We start from the raw sequence: 19,635 nt of genomic DNA, 5'->3' as shown, positions 1-19,635 counted from the left end.
AGGATTCATTCTTATATTCAAAGATCTTTAAAGGCACTTCTGATCTGAGCTCATCTCAGAGTATCATACCCTCAAGAAAAATTGTGGCTTGCTCAGTCTTTTTGCCTCCTCCTTTTTTTTTTTTTTTCTCCTTCAAAAATGCAAACAGAACACAGCAGAGCCTCCTCAAAAAAAATTTATTTATGCTGAGGATTGTATGTATTTAAACATGGCCAGAAGTGCCAACATTCTCCCCACTAACACTGCCTTGCATCTGGCTAGAAATAACTCTACTCAGTGGCTCTACCACCATAAATCTTCCAAAGTCTTCTGCATGGCTGAGCTCTGCTCATAAAATTAGACACCAGCGCGTTTTGTCTGTCTCATTAAAAGGATGTTTGGTGGAGCCGGCGCAGGAGGAGAGAGGAGTGTGTGAACAACCTTCCCAGAGCCACTGGGGATTGGCCCAAACTGTTCTCACAGTGGCACAAAGAAAGGAACGCTTAAAATAACTCCAAAGGCTCTCAGAAGGAGCGGCTCCGAAGGTTAGGAATAATTTGAAAAGTCTGAGAATGGCATCTCCATGCTTACAGTAGCACACAGCAAAAAAAAAAAAAACAAAAAAACCCAAAACCTTAGATTTCAATAGATTATTTTTGTAGTTACTCTCTTTCCTCCAGTTTCAATTGGAAATATTCCATTTACTTCCTAAATAAACACAACCCAAGACTTATAAGCATTAATTCCATACTTTCCCTCTCTTTCCTCAAGTTTTAATTGGAAATATTGCATTTACTTCATAAATAAACACAACCCAACACTTACAAGCCTAAAGTCAATAACAAGCCCCCAACTTAATATATTCCTACCGTGCATTTAGGAAAAATGTTATTAAAATTTAAAACCTACTATAAAAACCAGTCAGAAAAGCACCACATTGAGCCATTATAAACCAGTTTATAATGCAAACATTTGACCTAAGCAGCTTGGGTTTGATAAGGGTTTAGCCTTTTTTCAACTGCCAGTTTTGAAAAATATAAATGCAGCATAAGTATAAATTTTCTGTGTGCTTTCATATGCAAAAAGCAATCAAGATGATTAAACAAGGTCAATGGTTTTACTAAGCAAAAAAAAAAAAAAAAGTTTAAAAATCAGATGCATATTCATCAGAAAACCAAATTCACCACGTCTAAGATAAGATATTAGTTGGGTCAAAAGTTCACTGGGAGCAGGAGAGGCTGATCTCAAGGACCAGCTGGGAATGAAAAGTAAGGACACCCAAGTTCTCTGCAGCCAAGATAACCATGGGACATCGGCCCTTTTCTGGGAAAAAAACCACCACAACCAACCCACAACCTCTCTTTTTACCTCTGCCTCCCCTACAAGGAATATTTACATGGTGTAGGATTTGGTAATCCCATTCCCATCGTTTTTTCAGGAGCTGGAATTGACAAGGCACAAGGTTTCTGATGTCTCCTGATGGGATACTGGCAAAGGCAGCAAAACCTGCAAAATAAACCTTTTGGCACCAAACTAAAGAGAACAAAAGGTTGAGGCTGGATACTGGGAAAAGGCTCTTCCCCACAGGGTGGTCAGGCACTGGACAGGCTCCCTAGGGAATGGTGACAGCACCTGAAGCCTGACTTCAGGAAGCCTTTGGACAACGCTCTCAGGCACATTGGGGGGGTTTTGGGGTGTTTGTGCAGGGCCAGGAGTTGGACTGGATGATCCTGATGGGCCCATTCCATCAGGATATTCCATGACTCTGTGACAACACACCACCAGCAGAGGAAACCAGGCCAGGCCACCCTGATTGTGCCTGGAAGGGGAAGAATGCTCTTCCTCTTTCCAAGAGAGCTCATCCTGACCTTTGTGGGATGTCCCAATGCCTCCAATACCCCTTACACAGGGGCTTCAGTAAGAGCTGGGATGAAAAGCCTTGAGGGAAAGCCTTCACCACAGAAGTGATGTGATGGAGAAGAAAGAAAACCCAAGAAGCACGTTGAGTTTGAACAAATGGATTAAAAGAATGCATGGTTATTCCTTTAGAACCACCCTGGGCCATATATTTTAATACACACTGCAACTGTCCCCATGAAAATCTGTACCTAAGGCAACTTTACAGGACGTCATGGCAGCTACTGGCTTCCCAGAGCTCTGCCAAGTAACATCGTGGTGAAAAACAAGAGTTGGGTCCAGGAAAAGCCATGCTCGGATAAAATTCAGGGAAAAAAAAAAATTCAAACCCACAGGACTTTCTGCAAACTAAAGAGTTCGTTCTTAAAAAATGGGGCATGAGTCAAAAGTGAAAATGCAACTTTTGGCAAGGAGTTGTTGTACTCAGAACCCAAATCCTCTTGTTATGTCTTGGAAGACAAACTCACACTAAAGTCACAGCTTAAGAGAACAAGCCCAGGGTCTCCTGAAAGTCCTTAAAAATCAGACTTCCAGAGTGTGTGTTGGAATTGCTTTAAGAAAAAAAGCTCATTCAAATGCAAACCTCAGAGAACAAAAAAAAAGGGGGGAAAAAAAAGAATTTTCGTTCTGATGTGAGAAATGGCTTGTTGGGCTTTTTTACACTATTCAGCTATAAAAAAGCAAACAACAAAAATATTTTGATTATTTAACTTTCATCAGTTGAAAGATACTCAGAAATACTCTAACAGGGGATCCATTAATTTTTGTCTGTCAGGGATGAAAAAAAAAGAAGGAATGTGGTCCATTTCTCAATTCCACTGTGCCAAGACAGGCCTGAATCATTACACTGTGGCCATGTTTATACTAAAACCCTTCTTTTTTTGCTCAGAACTTGGATTTCCACACCCAGTAGGCAACAGCTTTTTTTAAAGTACATTCCAAGCTTCCCTCAAACAGTTCCAGTCAAAACATCACCAGATTTTAATTCCTTCAAGAATGTGAGCATCTCATTAAAGCCCTGCCTAATTATAGGTAATGTGCCCAGACCACAGATTCTGTGGTATCTTTATATGGAATATTATTCAGAAGTAACTGCACCAACTTTTCTCAAAATTTCTGAAACTTCTGCTTATTTAGTGTTACAGCAAAGAATTGTGTGTCCTCAACTAATTAGCAGAGCCTGGGAAAACAAATGAAAGTACAAAATAAAGTCACAATTATCACTAGTGGTGAGAAAGATCAACCCAGGAGGAAAGAAATGTCATCAGCTCGTAAGAAGATTGGAAGTTTCAAAGAAATAAATATTCCAGTCACACAAAGGAAAGCCTCAAGTGTGAGTCAAAACCCAAGAAAAATAACATTTTGCACATTGTTTTTGGGAATTTTTCTGATTTTTCTGCTGCTTTCCACTTTGGCAGGTTGCAGGTTTCAGAACCTGTAAGCACAGCAAATCACTCTGCTCCTACAGAAATAAAGCCCCAAACACCAGAGGCAAGGATTGCATCTGCCGAATGCAGGGAATGACCTTGAAGGAAAAAGGAAGGACACATTTCTCAGCAGGATAAAGGGAAAAAAGAGATGGACCTGCTCGTGGATAGATGAATTTTTTAAAAAGGGGCTTTATCAGATACCACTAGCCAGAGGCAAACATGCTCTGGAGCCCAGGTTCAGGAATACCCAAATAAATTGCATTCCCTGCAGCTGGAGACTGGAAAGAACAGGAAGAAAGGCAAACTCCTCACCACCACCGTGCCTGGGGGCAGGAAAAGCAGAGATTTCCCAAAATTATGCAGAATCTCTCACTGGATTCTAATACATATGGCTACACACACATGTAAATGCATATTATTTTACAGCTTTTTTCTCCATCTGCTCCTCCTTCCACAGCTCCACGAGGCTCTTCCCTAACACAGAATCTTTTAAGGGATCTTGTAGATTTGCTGTATTTAAAACTGGAACTGCTGCTGGTCTCTACTCCAGACTCAGCCCCAGCTGCCATAAACCTTATCAGGAACCTGCCAACACAGCCAGCCAGATTCCAGGAGCACAAATTCCACCAGGGAGTACAAAGTGTATCCAACAGCAAAAGCCTCCACGGAGCATAATTGAGCAGGGAAAATGACATGTTAAAACGAGCAGGAACTGGCTGGCTACAGATGTAAATTCATTCATACTTTTACTTTCTTTTTTTAAAGATCTCTGCTGCTCGCTCTGGCTTGTTATGACAGGCTGAGGCATCGAAGGAGTTCTCTGTCCTCATCCTGGGCACAAAAACACAAATCCTACCCTGGAATTACTGCTTCCCTCACAACCTGCAGGAGGGACGGCCCAGCAACAGCATCCAAGACAGGGAAGGGCTCACATTGGGAAGGAAGAGCCACAAGATCTCCCCACTTGGCTTAACACATCTTCAGTGGCTCTGCTGCACATTAAATAGGAAAGAATCTGAGGAACAGAGAACTTATTAAAATTCACAAGGTCAGAACTGGATAAAGAAAGGGAGGAGATGAAGCACCTGGGAGGAAAAAAAAACCCAAAAAAATAAGTTGACAAATTGGAAGGGAGAAGGAATGGTCAGGAGGCAGAGCTTTGGAGGAGAGAGTTGAAGATAGAAAATCACAGAATATTCTGAGCTGGAAGGGACCCACAAGGACACCCCACAAAGGCAAGCAGCAGAAAGAAAGGTGAATAACACAGAGAAATGCAGCTTTATCAAAAGGAACATGTCAGGAGGCAGAAACCACAAGGACAGAAGAGGGAAGGAAACAGAAGGAAGTATTTGTACATAGATTCACATCTCTACCAGTTGCACAAGTAGATTGTGAGCCTGTCTTTTTGGCAATTCCTTTTAAATTATGAATGTGAAAAAACCCTGAAAAAACTAAACTCAGGAGCCAACAAATGAAAGGACTGTTTTGTTACTCCTTCTCAGCCAGAAATCAGGCCATCTTTACATCTCATTTCAAATTACTAAAAAGGATGAAGCAACATAGATCAGCACATCCAGACAGCCAAAACAAGTTAAGACTAAAATGAGGTGAATTTTCCAGAGCTGTAACTCACAAAGCAGCAGCTGTGCCTTCTACAGGGGCATCAGGCTGGGCTTACACAGTGACTTTAAACCCGTGTGAACCTGGGCTGCTGTCGAGCAGCTTTGCCTTCCCTCTCCTCCCTCAGGTACTCATCGTTCCTCCTCCCTCCCATGCCACACGGGACCAGGGACTGGATTTACCAAAAAACCTGGGAGAAAAGCCAGGGAAGGTTTGATTTCAGGGGGGTGAGCTCCCTGATCCACAGAACTCACCCACCCTGTGCTGCAGCAGAATTAGTTGTGCCAGTGGACCTGGCTCTACATCTTTAGTCCAGACTAAAGTTAAAACAGACACATAAGCACAACTTCATACTCTCTAGCAAAACACAAATGTGAAGACACAAAAGTTTTAGAAAGGACATCTTAGGATACCTCAGCAAAACCTGAAAAGGCATAACAAGTGCTTTGGAAAAGCAGACCCCAAGCCTTTGAAAAAGCAAGACCCGATGTTTAATGTAAAGCAATTATCACTTAATGAGTTTATAAAGTCTGTAGCACATAAATACCTCACAGAAATGCCCAGCTGAATTAGAATGTGAATCATACAGGGTTCTTTAGAATTCTGCAGGCACTGGTACACCTACAAAAGGAAAGCATCCCTGTGTCCCAGCAAAGCAAGAGCATTTGCAGACCCTGGCTGTGACTTACTTACTACCATCAGTCAAATAAGGCAGTCTTAAAACCAAATTAAAACACATGAATATTACTAACATCTCTGATAGATTCAGCCAGTCACAGCCCAGCAAAAAAAATAATTAACTCACTGCCTAAAAGCAGCCAGTGCAGATGGAGTGAGGGACTCCTTGCCATAAATGTTGAAGGGTTTCTAGATCACAGCAACAAAACCTACATTTACCTGTCAAGGAAAAAAACTTTTTCTCCATCCCAGTGGCAGAAAGACAACCTTTTTTATGGTAATGCCAACACAGATCTCCCACATGAAGGCATGAGATAGCTTTAGTGAGCTACAGAAGATAAACACATGTCATGCCTAAAAGTAAGCCAAAGACCCTAAAAGCATCCTGAATCACTTGCTCCCCAAATTCCCCAGTCACTGAGCATGAAGAAATGAAACATGAAGACCAAACAGAGATTATAAACGCAGAAATGTATTTTAAATCTATTTGCTAACACATTTCAAACACATTCTTTATTAGAGTCTTGTCAAAGAGACTTCAGCTTAATGCTACTGAGCTTCCACAGAGAAACAACAGAGTTTGTTAAGACTGAAATGGACATTCAGTATTTTTTAAAATAAACACTAGAATTTTACATAGTGTCAAAAGCCATCCAAAAAAAAAAGTGTAGTTACACACATGTACCTCAACCCTGACCAAGAATCCCCAGTTTTGCATAAAGATATCAAAGCTGCTGGTACTGCAAGCATGCTTTATGGGCTGGTAGGCTGCCAAAAATCATCTGCTAATACACCAGACAATAGATGTATTCTGCTGGAGAACTTTCTGATCTTTTCCTCCTATCACTTCTCTTTAGTTGCACATAAAACCCAACCGAAGCCATAAAAAAAAAGCGATTTGAATGCCTGCATTTATGTGCCAACAAACGAAGCAATTATTCACAATAAAGTAACTTTTTCAAACATGCATTTTTAATCACTGCTTTGCAAGCCCTGATTCAGTGTTTCCTGTTGCCATCGCAGCACTTCAGTTTCTGGAATTCTGAGCGCAAACTTGTGCTCCTGCAGTGCCCAACAGCTCCAAAAACGCTACCAAAGGACCCAAACTCCTCTGAGTCTTGATAAACAGATGGCACTCTGCTCAAATTCCACACTTTGGGATAACAGCAGGGTGCTTTCTGTAAAAGCAAACCTTCCTTCCAGAGACAGAAAGATCCTGTGTGTGGTTCCAGCTTTCTGCAACGCTCTGGAACCACGGTGGCTGCACATCCTGAACCCAGCCAAAAATGATGGGATATTGGGGTGAGGTTGACACCCAAACTCCCCCAGGAGCATCACACCCTGACCAACACCACGGAGCTCCCAAACCTTCCCCCCTTCCCAATCCAAAGGCCTCTGCATCACACACCAAGATCAGGGCTTGTTCAGCAAATGCTTTTAACCCCCAATTCCCTGGTTCTGGTTCTCTTATCTGATATTGGAACAAATCACTGACACCACCTCATCATGCCACACTGAAAGAATGTTTCATCTGCAAATGCACACAGCAATGCTGCAAACACAGTGCTGAACACACTCAGTGACCACGGGAATGAATTAAACATATTAACCCAGCTTCCTAATCCCCAACATTCAAATTCAGAAATTTAATTAACTGCAGAAATTAAATTACATTAAAGGAAGATATTTTAAGCTGGCATTTTCACGTTTTTCTGGGTTTGTATCCACAGGCTTATGACATCATTCAGCAGAATAGAGGCTGAAGTGATCATAAGCTCCTGAAAAATAACAAGTGCCAACAAAACCTGGGCTAGAGCAGCAGTACCCAACCTAGATGCTCTAAAAATAAGTTTCCATCTAAGGGGGGACAATTCCTTGGATCAGCCTGTTACTTATTACTCAGCATTTGCGTGTTACACACTCCCCAGAATAATCTTAATCTGAGGAAATGAACACTGTGATCTTTCCCATAGAAAAAGAAAAAAAAAAGTGTTTCAGCACCCAAAAAAACAAGGGGGAGAAAAGGCTCCAGCCTTGACATTCTGATTTATGGAGGACGCTGACAGTGGGACAAACAGAACTTCATCTGTCAAAGCCAAACACTTGCATTTAATACACAAACATCAAGCAGGAAATCTCATTTAAATAATTAACATGTGGACTATCCACTGCCAAAAAGAGCAGGGCAGCAATGGACTTCTGCTGAATATTTTACAGGGAATTGAATGATTAATCCTCCATATAATGCCAGGTACCCACTCCCACCCTATTTTGTTAAAAGCAAACCTTTCATTTCAGGAGAAGCAAATCACATTAGGTAAAAGGAATCATGAAACCCCCATGACTGATGTTGTGTGGATTTTCTCCATTGTTTTGAACCCATGCAGAGTTTTAAATTATAAATGCAAATATCTTCTTGTAACTTTCTGGTAAAAAAATGCAATCTGCTTGAAAGTGCTTTTCAAAGCTATCTCTAGAGAGACATAAATCATCAGTGGCTTTAAAATATTTTAGTAATTTTAGCAGCCTTTTACAACTGGTAAATCAAAGTCTCAGTATATTATGTAAATAAATATTGCTGAAAAGACCAGTCCTTTTTGGATGTTGTTTGTGAGTTTCTTTTAACATTCCCCCATTGAAGAGAAGAAAAAAAGGGTTTGCATTGTGTTAGCTCCAGTTATAATTTCCAGCTGTGTCAAAACTTTAACAGCCTAAAAGCAGGAAATCCAAAGAGGAAATTCCATCGTCAGTTCCTGAATTTTGTAACTCAAATGTTCTTCCAAAAACTGGACCTTAAAGGAATTTTGGTAACATTTTCTGTAGCCTTACCTGATATCTTCCAGTAGGTCACATTCTGCCTGATGCTTGGCCTGAAGTTTTGTCATCTGCTCAACCTGAATGTTTTTCAGCTCTTGTGTAACTTTCACCTACAAAAAACCCAAACAAACCCAAGGACCGCTTATCTTTTCTGCAGTTCAAGTCACATTTCAACAAGAAAACAAACAAACAAACCCAAGGACCACTTATATTTCCTGTCGTTTAAGTCACATTTCATCAGGAAAGCAAACAAACAAACCCAAGGACCACTTATATTTTCTGTAGTTCTAGTCACATTTCAACAAGAAAATAAACAAACAAACTGGGAAAGGTTTCAGAAGGTTGGCTTTACATTTTTAGTACCGTTGTAATTTTCCTTTGAGCCTTGTGATCCTGCACAGCTAAAATTCCAATACTTTGGGAACCTGCTTGGTAACTGGCAGAGAACACCAATGGCCCAGGTATTGGGAACGATTTGATTTTGGAAGGGAACCTTGGAATTGTTTTGTTCTTGTTTTTTATTAAACAAGAGGTCTTGGTATTTAAGCCCTCTAGTGATCACAGGGAATCCACATATCGGCCTAAAAAATGATCACCAATATCTCTGAACACATTATGCATTCATGAGGACAGAAATGCCAAACTGTTACTGCACAGGGAGGAGAAATTCACAGAGGAAGAGGGCACCCATCTCCCTCTTCTTCACTAGCCAGGCAAAAAAAAAAAAAAAAAAAAAATCCCGGATCTCATCAGCTTCCCTATTTTAACTCTGAAAACCATGCCCCAGCAACAAGCACCCTTTAGTCACAACATCACATAAAGACAAGCTTTTCACATGACACCAGAAAAATAAATCACATGTATGCCCCTGACTTTAAGCAGAAAAAGCATCTATCTTCAACGTGAACTTTCAGCATTTTTGGTTTTATCTGTATATAAAAAAGCCCAACTCAAAATAAATAAACCCACACGACAGAAGCCGGCTGATGGAAATAACCTCAAATGAAACAGCGCAGGCAAAGAAAATGAATAAACTAAAATTGAAATGACTGAGATTAAATTGGTTTTGTTTGACAAAAGCAGCGTCAGACCCCTAAAATAAGAGGCTGGGAGGCAGGAATGAGAGACCTTCACTGCAGCTGCCCGCCAGGGCTGCTGGGGAGCTCTGGGCATGGCAAAGGGAATCCTGCTCACGTTCCCTCCTCTCCTGGTCACTGTGGCAGGGCTCTGCCAGGCGCACAACTGGGCGATCTCCTCTCCCCACGGAGAAATCCCACAGGGAAAATCTCCATGGGGCTGCAGACCACCACAGCCAGGGCACCCCAGAACAGGCAGGAGCAGGGACATGGAACAGGAACGGCTCCCAGCGCCACGGAACTCCTGCCCGCACAGGAGCAGCCTCTCCACCATCCATCCATCCATCCATCCATCCATCCATCCATCCATCCATCCATCCATCCATCCATCCTCCCCGCAGCCCCCAAAACGTGCCCAAAAACCAGCACGGAGCAGCTGAAGGCAGCTCAGGTCTCTCAGATACCAACCTGCCCAGCCAGACAAGCCACAGCGGGCACAGCGTTTATCCCAAATTTCCACTCCCGCTTGCCTCCGCTGCCACACCAGTCCCCAAGGTGGGCAGCACCCCACCTTCCCACGGCCCGCAGGGTCCCCGAAGAGCCTCCCCGGAGCATCCTCAGCTCGTTCCCATCGCACGTGGGGACGGCCGCGAGGGAAAACGCCGCACAATTCCGGCTGCCCCTGCTCCTGTGCGCTCCTGGCACACGCCGGGACAGGCTGCGTCCCTGGATCAACTCCAGACGTGACCTTCTTCCCCAAGACAACCAACCCCTCGCGGCTGGCGCCACACGAGCCCCCAAAATCCCCGCGGCAGGCACCCCACGAGCAGCACGACCCCAGCGGCTCCGTGCAGCCGAGCCCTCGGCAGTCGCTGCCCCCTCCCAGCCCTCCGTGTCCCTCCGGAGAACCCCCGCTGGAGAGAGGGGGGTCCCTGACGGAGCGCTGCCCCCCTGCACCTCCATCCCTGCCCTGTCCGACCTCCGCAGCTCGCTCCCCGCCGTGCCCAGCCCGCAGCACCCCGCCGACATCTCCTCACGACCCACCCTGCAGGGCAAAGCCCCCCCGGCCCCCAACTCGCCGCCGCACCCCCCACTCCCTTCCCAACACTTGCGCTCCCTCTCCGAACCTCCCTGCAGCCTCCCCCACCGCGCAGCCCACCCTGAGCCCCCCTCCCCGCGGCCTCGGACCCCCGCATCCCCCCGTACCCCGAGCCCACGCCGCCGCCCCTCAGAACCACCCTCAGCCGCCCCCCGGCCCCTCCGCGCACAGCCCCCCTGCGCCGGGCGGGGGTCTCACCTTCCTCGGCGGCGGCTGCATGGTGGTGGTGCTGCGCTGGGTATCCACATCAATTCCCTCCCCCCCGGCAGCAGGATGCGGCCCCCGCTGCAGGAGGAGGAGCAGCAGGAGGAGGAGGAGCGGGCAGACACCGTCTCCCTCCCGGTTCGGGGCGAGTCCCGGTCGGCGGGAGGAGCGGGGAAGGAAGGGAGGGAGGGATGGAGGCGGGGAGGGATGGCGGGGGGGAGGCCGCCTCTTCCTCACGGGCAGCGGAGCGGCGAGGGAAAGGAGGCGGCGGAGGGAGAGCGGGGAGAGAAAAGACGCGGTGGGGTGGCGGAGAGAAAAAAAAAAAAAAAAAAAAAAAAAGGGGGAAGGAAAGAGAGAAAAAAAAAATTAAAAATCCCGACGCAGCGAGATGCGCGCGGCGGCCGCGCGCGCCCCCCAGCGGCCGCCCGGGGGCCTGCACCCCCCCCNCGGGGGCGCGCGGCGGCCGCGGGGGGGCGCCACGGGGGCGGCGGCGTGAGGGGAGGAGAGAGGAGGGGACACAGGGGGGACACGATGGAAACACAGTGGGGACACAATGGGGGGTTTTGGGATGTGCAAGGGTGTGCACGTGTGTGCACAATGGGGTGTCCACGGGGCGTGCATGGGTGTCCACAATGGGATGTGTATGGGTGTGCAGGGGTGTGCACAATGGGGGTGTGTATGGAGTGTGTATGGGGTGCACAATGAGGGTGCAGGGCTGCGTAGGGGATGCACAAAGGGGTACACAAAAGGTTTGGGGTTTGCACAAGCGGGTACACGAAGGGTTTGGGGTTTAGCACAAGGGGGTACACGAAGGATTTGGGGTTTGCACAAGGGGTACATGAAGGATTTGGTGCGTCCCAAGGGCAGCACAAGGGGAGCAGAGCACCCGGACACGAGCCTTTGCAGGGGGTTGGTTTTAACCAAAGGAAAATAAAACAAAGCTGAACTCTTGAGCATTGCAGATGCAGAGAGCCCAGGAGGCAGAATGATGCTGCCAGCCCTGTCATGTTTTGCTGAGTGTGAATTAAACACCTCTGATCAGAAGTACTTTTGGGGTTTTAACCCCCGTCCTCATCACTGAAATTCCTGGCCTTTGCTTATTAGTTCTGCTGCAACGAAATCTTTGAAATATTAACGTGCATCTGGCTGTTTCCCTTAAGCAAATTACTGGGGCAGTTTGCAAAGCATCAGGCAATTCCCATAATTGCATTTTCCCAAGTGCTCCAGCAGTGCTGCCGCTGCTCCATCGCCTGCTCTTTCATTATTGATGAGCTGCTTTGCTCCAGCTCCCAGAAAATGACCCCTCGCCTTTAAAGACGCTTTAACCACCTTTAAAACTAAAATGCAACTTGAATTCTGCTTTCCCCTCCAGCTATTAGTTTATTTAGTGCTGCTAATTAGCCTTAACTCTTTCTCCCCGGGAAAATTTGAAATGGTTAGTGAGATCTGGTGCATCAGCAGATGCTGTGAAAAAATATTTCATCTATTAGGGCAAGGGGATGGCATCTGCATGTGCAGCCCTTCATGGAATCCTGGAATGGTTTAGGCTGAAAGGGACCTTAAAGCTCATCCAGTTCCACCCCCCTGCCAAGGGCAAGGACACCTTCCACTAGCCCAGGTTTTTTAAAAAATCATGCCCAGACTTCTGCATGCAGGACTGAGAAGCATTTTAGGTACCAGGCCTACAGGCAGATGTATCATCCTCCCTTATGATGCAGTTGTTTTTCCACTATTTGCTTGTATTCTTCCATGAATAATTATGTTTTATCTGTTTGACCACAGATTCCCTGAAGCCTGACTCATGGAGTGCTGCAAGTTCGACGTGAATCCTGGAGGATTTTGCATGTGGGATGATAAATCCTGATGGAGCTGCCTCTTGTAGCTGCCCATGGCTCTTCCACATCTTAATAATAGTGCTGATAATAGGGGAAAAAAGGATGTGAAATAAAGGTTATCAAAAAGTCCATAGTATAAGTGTCTAAGTGTTGTGTATTTTATCAAAACACTTGTTTTCACAGCATAATTGGAGTTCAGCTTATCCTGAGCCTTTATCCCTTGATTTCTCCTTTCTTGTTGGAGGACTTGAAGGCAGTTGAGTCTCATGGATTCCCGAATGGTTTGGGTTGGAAGGAACTCTTAAAGATCATCCAGTTCCATCCCCTGCCACGGGCAGAAACACCTTCCACTAGATCAATAATTTTTTTCTATTTTATTGACCTTTATTTTATCTTGTTTCATTTAATTTAATTTTTGTTTTATTTAATTTCATTTCTTTTTATTTCATTCTATTTCATTTCATTTCATTTCATTTCATTTCATTTCATTTCATTTCATTTCCTTTCATAAATTTAGAGAGGAACTTTAGGGAATGGAGTTCCCTTGATTCCCATCCTCAGGCAAAGGCAACGCGTTGGATCCCGGTTCCCAAGCGGCTGCTGCGTTGTCCTATCGTGCCTGTTCATTCTTCACTCCTGAATTTAATCCCTGCAGGGGTTTAAACCTTTTCAAGCACAAAACCACGATGTGTTGGAAGGTTTTTGGCTGCCAGGATGCGCTTCCGAGCGGAATCCGGCGAGCTGGAACCCGCGCTGGGCCCGTGATTAACGCACCAGGCAGCTCCAGCTCCAGCCACGGATTTTGCCCCCTGGGCTGGCAGGAGCACTCCTGGTAGAAGGGTTTGCTCCCTAATATTGCAGATTTTGCCCTCTGGGCTCACAGGAGCGCTCCTGGCAGAAAGGTTTGCTCCCTAATATTGCAGATTTTGCCCTCTGGGCTCACAGGAGCGCTCCTGGCAGAAAGGTTTGCTCCCTAATATTGCAGATTTTGCCCTCTGGGCTCACAGGAGCGCTCCTGGCAGAAGGGTTTGCTCCCTAATATTGAGGATTTTGCCCTCTGGTGTCACAGGAGTGCTCCTGGCAGAAGGGTTTGCCAGTAGAGATTGTGGAGGGAGGGGGCTGACAGCGCAGCAGCTTCCTCCAGGGAATTCAGCTTTTTGTATGGAATGTATGATATTTAATTGTAGCAAATATGAATGTTTAGGAGTGTCATAGAATCCCAGAATGGTTTAGTTGGAAGGAACCTTAAAAAATATCTTGTTCCACCCCTGCCATGGCAGGGCCACCTTCCACTAGCCCAGGCTGTTCCAATCCCCAATGTCCAACCTGGCCTTGGACACTTCCAGGGATCCACAACTTCTCTGGGCACCCTGTGCCAGGGTCTCCCCACCCTCATAGCCAGGAATTCATTCCCAATATCCCATCCTTTTCCTCTGGCAGTAGGAAGCCATTCCCCCTTGTCCTGTCCCTCCATCCCTTGTCCAAAGTCCCTCCTCAGCTCTCTTGTATAGGAATATTTATTTTGTATTATGTGTGGATATATATGAATGTATAGGAATTTATTTTATATTTAAATGAATATATAAGTAATGAAAAGCTTAATGGATATAATGATTGAGAGAGACACACACATAGAGAGACACAAGCACATAGAATCATAAATTCATTTATATTGGAAAATTCATCTAAGATCATATCTAGGTAAGAATAAAATAACGTAAAAAAATGAAAATTAAAAAGTGAATAAAAGTATAACAAGTAAAAAATAAAGAAAGGACAAAATTATCTGGAACAATTATCCATAATGTCCATAATGCTCCTGACTGCTCCCAGGAGCAGGCAAAGCCAGAAATTGAGTTTAACATTATCTGACATCCACAATTCTGCTCTGAGTGTTCCTTCCAGGTCTTCCAAGCTCATGGTGGCACTGAACGAGGTGTTTCCAGCCTTCCTTCCTTTCTTCCTTCCCTCCATGGAAAGGAGAACGCCAGGCTGGGAGCCTCCAGGCTTTCCCCACGTGGGGGTGCCATGGGAATGAGGATCACAGCGCTCCTGCAGCCACGGGCAGGGGACAGGTGACAGCTCAGAGGCTGGCATTGCTCACTGCTTTTCGCCAGGAAAGAAAAACATAAAAGCATTAAAATATAGAGAAAAAGAGGAAAGAAAATATATGGGTTGGGAAGGACAAGATTCATAAAGCACACAGGAAGCACGGAATTCTACGGATGGGGGAAAATAAGTTTCACAGGGCACCATGCATTTTTTTTTTCCCCATGCGCAGAATTCCTTGCTTCTTGCATGCTTTGCCCTTCCCCGGCGGAATTAAGAACTCCTCTTTGGGGCTTGCTTAATTTAATGGGCTGAGGAAACCTCGAGGGAGCTGTCAGGGAGCCCAGGGGATGGAATCAGCCTCCTCCAGGTCCCAGTGGGGTGGGAGGACTCGGATGGCTGCGGGGGGCTGGAGGTCCAGCCGGGCTGCGAGGGAGCCCGAGCAGCCCTGCCACGTCCTGCTTGGGCCTGTTCCACCACATTTTGGGGAAGGCTGGTACACCCAAACAGCTTTGTTCCCTTCGCCCCGCTGTCCTGGCCTCTCCCCATTCCTCACTTCTCGTGTTTACCATACCTGCAGGGGTGAGCCTGGGATTAATTTCCATGAGAACACGCTGAAAGTGTAAATATCCCTGAGCAGGGACGCTTGGCAGCTTTATGGGCTCTCTCTTCCTCCAGGAACTGGCAGCTTTCCTGCTCCTTCTCTGATTGCATGTGACCAGATGTGAACACATCTGGAGCAGGGCTCAGTGTCTGCCCTTTGTCCCATCCCAGCGTGGCTGTGTTTCCAAGGCTATCCAGGTGCTTCTTGGCGCTTTGAAGTGGATGTGATGGTATAAAACTGTTGATATAAAACCACATCCAGCCTGGCCTTGGACACTTCCAGGGATCCAGGGGCAGCCACAGCTTCTCTGGGCACCCTGTGCCAGGGCCTGCCCACCCTTATTATAAAAACTTTTACCTCGTATCCAAACTAAATCTCCTCTCTTTTAGTTTAAATCCATCACCCCTTGTACTGTCACAGGCCTTGCTTAAAAGTTTGTCCCCATCTTTCTTACAGTCCCCATTTGACTTCCCACACCTTCCTGGGGAGTACAAGCTTGCCAGGATGACAAATCCTACTGGAAGTTGGCCCTGGCTTTTTGGAAACGGCTCTGATCCCAAAAGTCTCAGTGTGTCCATGTCCCAGAGAGCTGCTGCTGCCAGGAGCACGTCAGGATGAGGCTGTCCAGCGGGCAGTCCTGCTATAAATTCCCTGCCTGGTCGTGCGTCACCCTGACCCCTCTCTCCCCCTTCTCTTGTCAATGTGTAACCCGAAACTCGCCGGGGCACATTGCTGTGATCCCAGCACTGTCTGTCCCAGCCCCATCCCTGCCTGCTCCCACCGGGTATTTTTGTCTGCAGGTGGATGGTGCTGTGTGAAGGGCAGCAGATGGGGAGGGCTGAGTATCTCCTCAGTCTTCTCTTCAGCCTGCAGATGAGAAAGCTCCAGTGAGACTTTAGAGCCCCTTCCAATGCCTAAAGGGGCTCCAAGGGTGCTCCGGAGGGACTTTGGACAAGATTTGTAGTGTCAGGACAAGGGGAGATGGTTTCCCACTGCCAGGGGGCAGGGTTAGGTGGGATATGGGGAAGGAATTGTTCCCTGTGAGGATGGCGAGGCCCTGGCACGGGGTGCCCAGAAAATCTGTGGCTGCCCCTGGAAGCGTTCACAAATGTGTAGATGTGGCACTTGGGGATGTGGTTTAAAGGTGAAAATGGTGATGCTGGGTAATGGCTGGACTTGATGGTCTCGCAGGTCCTTCCCAGCTTTAGAAATTGTATATTTCTGAGGTCTCTTCCAGTATGACCCATTTTGTGATTCTGTGATCCCTCCAGGGCAGCTGAGAAAAATCCTGTCTTGGACAGAGAGTGAATAACCACCCAAAGGGAGTTCATTTTCTGCAAAGATGTGTCTGAGAGCAGCTCTGGGGACCAGGAGCTTCACAGGGCTCAAGGCTGTTGTGTGGCTGGCAGAAGATGTTGGAGCCCTCCTCCTCCTCCTCATTTACAGCTGCAGAGGGAAAGGGATTGCTGGATTGCTTCCTGCATCCATGGTGGGTGTCAGGAAGGACAGGGCACATCCAGAGCAGATGTGTGTGGGTCAGGGGTGCTGTGGGAAGAGCTGCCTGACCTGCAGAGCAGGAGGATGATGGATATGCCAGACCCTGGCTGCTCCCTGCCCTTATCAGAGAAACTGCTCTCCCTGGGTTCAGCTGCACGGGGTCTGTATCAGCCCCCAGCTGCTGGGCTGGACAGGGATGGCTCCTTTCCTGTGCTCCTCACTGGGCCACATCCCAATCCAGCCCGGGTTATCAGCACCAGCCATCCCCTCCACCCTGGCACTGAGTTTGCTTTCTCATGCAGGCACCTCCATTCACCCTGGCCAGCCTTAAAAATCTCTTTTCCACCTCTCTTCCTGCAGCCGGGGAAGCAGGGCAGAAGCAGTGTCCTTGCTGAAGAAAATCCCTTTCCAACCTCCAACACTCCCAGCTGTGAAGCCTGGGAGCTTGGTTCTTGTTCCACCAAGGGGAATTGCAAACTTTGGGATCTGGATGCAGCCTCAAATCATGGAATCACAAAAATGGTTTGTGGAAAAGACCTTAAAGCTCATCCAGTTCCACCCCCTGCCATGAGCAGGAACACCTTCCACTAAACCAAATTGCTCCAACCTGGCTGGCCTTGGACACTGCCAGGGATCCTGGGGCAGGCACAGCTTCTCTGGAAAACCTGTGCCAGGGCCTCACCACCCTCATGGTGAAGAAAAAGGAAAAATCCTACGTGGATTCCCTTTTCCCAGCACCTTTTCCAAACAAAAGGTGTCTCTGTCAAGTCTTCCCTGACACTGGGTGTCTTTAAAGGAAAGAGAGGAAGCTCCTAAGAAATCTCCTTTTGTAAGGAGGCTGGACCTGGATGAGGAGGAAGCTCCTTGATGCAGACAGAAGGAGAGGAATATGTGGCCTTAGAGGTCACCAGCCATGGAGATCTTGGAGTTACCCATCTCTGCCAAGGCTAGGAAGGAAGTGAAACTGGGCACGGAGCTGAAAGTGTGGCATAAGCCAATTTCAGCACTTTTTTGCCCATTCTGTGCGTGACCTGGCATGTTCTGTCCAGAGGGTGGGTGTGGGAGAAACGTGGGTTTAGAGCTGGATCTTCACACACAAAGGGGAACCAAGACTTCCTGAATGAAGGAGAAGTGGTGGGAGCAATGTGCTGATGTGTCTCCAGCTGATTTAATTCCTATTCCTCTCTGTTTCCCAGAGATAATGCTCTGGGCTGCAGCATCCTGCTCGCTGAAGCAAGGTGACCACAAAGCTCCATCCTGGGGGCACAAGTGGTTCATCCCTGCTGCAAATGAGCAAAGGCACAGAGATCAACCCCACTGCTGCCAGTTTGCCTCTTCTGCTGCTTGTTTGTGCCAGTGAAATGATGTTATTTGGAGGGTGAGGCTTTGAGAGGTGAAAAGCCCAAAATGTGAAAGAGAATAAGAAAGGGCCCCAGAGATTTTTATTCTCCTGGAGCATTATGGCTGTAATTACCAATCAAAGCATTTTAACAACAAGCAATCCCCTAATTTAATATCCCAATGTAAAAAATGGAGATCTACTGCGTGGTTTGAGTTTCCTATGAGCTTGGATTACTGTTTTCAGCCTGAGCTCCAGAAAGCAGCAACAAACCCCTTACAGATACAAATTCAGTGTATCTCAGGTTTCTCATCAAAAGGCAGAGAAGAGCCTCATGTTGCCCTCCCAAATTTGAGTTTGTTCAACCCTAGTGGATTATCAGCACAGAATTAGGGCACGTGGGCACACAGTTTAGTGGTGAACACAGAGGGTCAGGGTGAATGGTTGGCACAATGACCTTAGAAGATATTCCCAACATTAATGGTTCTGTGATTCTAAAAAACCCTGGGCTCAGCTGAGCTGGCAGCTGGGCTTATGCATCACCTACACAAAACCAGCCCCTTTCCACTATGAAGACCTGTGATTTTCCAGACAAAATTGCTTTTCCTGCTTTGAGGGCATTGCTCCTGCCCTGGGAAAGGTTCTTTTCCCCCAGGAACAGCTGATGGGGAGCAGTGGCAAACACGAGAGCCGTGCCAGGGAGTGAGTGTTCATCTCTGAGTCACAGGGGAAATGAAACAAGAATTTGTGCTGGCTTTTAACTCCATGAAATACTTAATCCATTTGCTTTGCCCATCCACAAATGCAGATCTTAAATCTGGAAAGTCCCAGCACTTTGAGGCATAAACATGAGCTTGGTTAAGCTTTATACTAGCCCTACAGAGAGAAGATGCCTATCTGGGAATGTGTGGCTTAAGAAAGCTCAGGAAAAGGGCTCTGGAGCCAGGCTGTTCAATTTGGAGAGGAAAAGGTCCTGGGGAGAGCTCAGAGCCCCTTCCAGTGCCTAAAGGGGCTCCAGGAGAGCTGGAGAGGGACAAAGGCCTGGAGGGACAGGACACAGGGAATGGCTTCCCACTGCCAGAGAGCAGAGTTAACTGGGATATTGAGAAGGAATTGCTCCCTGTGAGGGTGGGCAGGCCCAGCGAAGCTGTGGCTGCCCCTGGATCCATGGAAGTGCCCAAGGTCAGGCTGGTTGGGCTTGGAGCAACCTGGGATAGTGGAAGCTGTCCCTGCCCATGGCAGGGGGTGGCACTGGATGATCTTTGAGGTTCTTTCCCACCCAAACCATTCCATGATCCCATGATTTGGCCAGCAAAACTGCTCCACCCCAGCCCCACATCTCCCAGGCCTGCCCTGGATGGACCTAAACCGTGCAAAATTAGGATTTTCCACCCTTGCTGCTGCCGACTTGGCAGGCACACTGCGCTGCCCGTGTTTGCTGCTCGACATGCCCAGACTCCCAGAAATGCCAGGCAGGGCTGGCCAGGCTGC

General features: G+C 47.0%; 1 protein-coding gene across 1 annotated transcript in view; it reads right to left on the bottom strand.

The window, feature by feature from the left end:
- Positions 1-11,062, bottom strand: part of FCHSD2 (FCH and double SH3 domains 2) — a 121,082-nt gene extending 110,020 nt beyond the window's left edge. The window contains exons 1-2 of the mRNA XM_041420981.1: positions 10,815-11,062; positions 8,454-8,551 (exon numbers count right to left, since the gene is read on the bottom strand). Coding sequence (XP_041276915.1) covers positions 8,454-8,551; positions 10,815-10,835 — 119 coding nt within the window. The 5' untranslated portion in view covers positions 10,836-11,062. The remainder of the gene's footprint in view (positions 1-8,453; positions 8,552-10,814) is intronic.
- Between the last annotated feature and the right edge of the window lie 8,573 nt (positions 11,063-19,635).

Source organism: Onychostruthus taczanowskii, unplaced genomic scaffold, assembly GCF_017590055.1.
Source record: "Onychostruthus taczanowskii isolate IOZ18803 unplaced genomic scaffold, ASM1759005v1 scaffold67, whole genome shotgun sequence".
In the NCBI taxonomy this organism is placed as follows: domain Eukaryota; kingdom Metazoa; phylum Chordata; class Aves; order Passeriformes; family Passeridae; genus Onychostruthus; species Onychostruthus taczanowskii.
The sequence above is the reverse complement of the archived record's forward strand: the minus strand, read 5'-3'. Positions and strand labels throughout refer to the sequence as shown.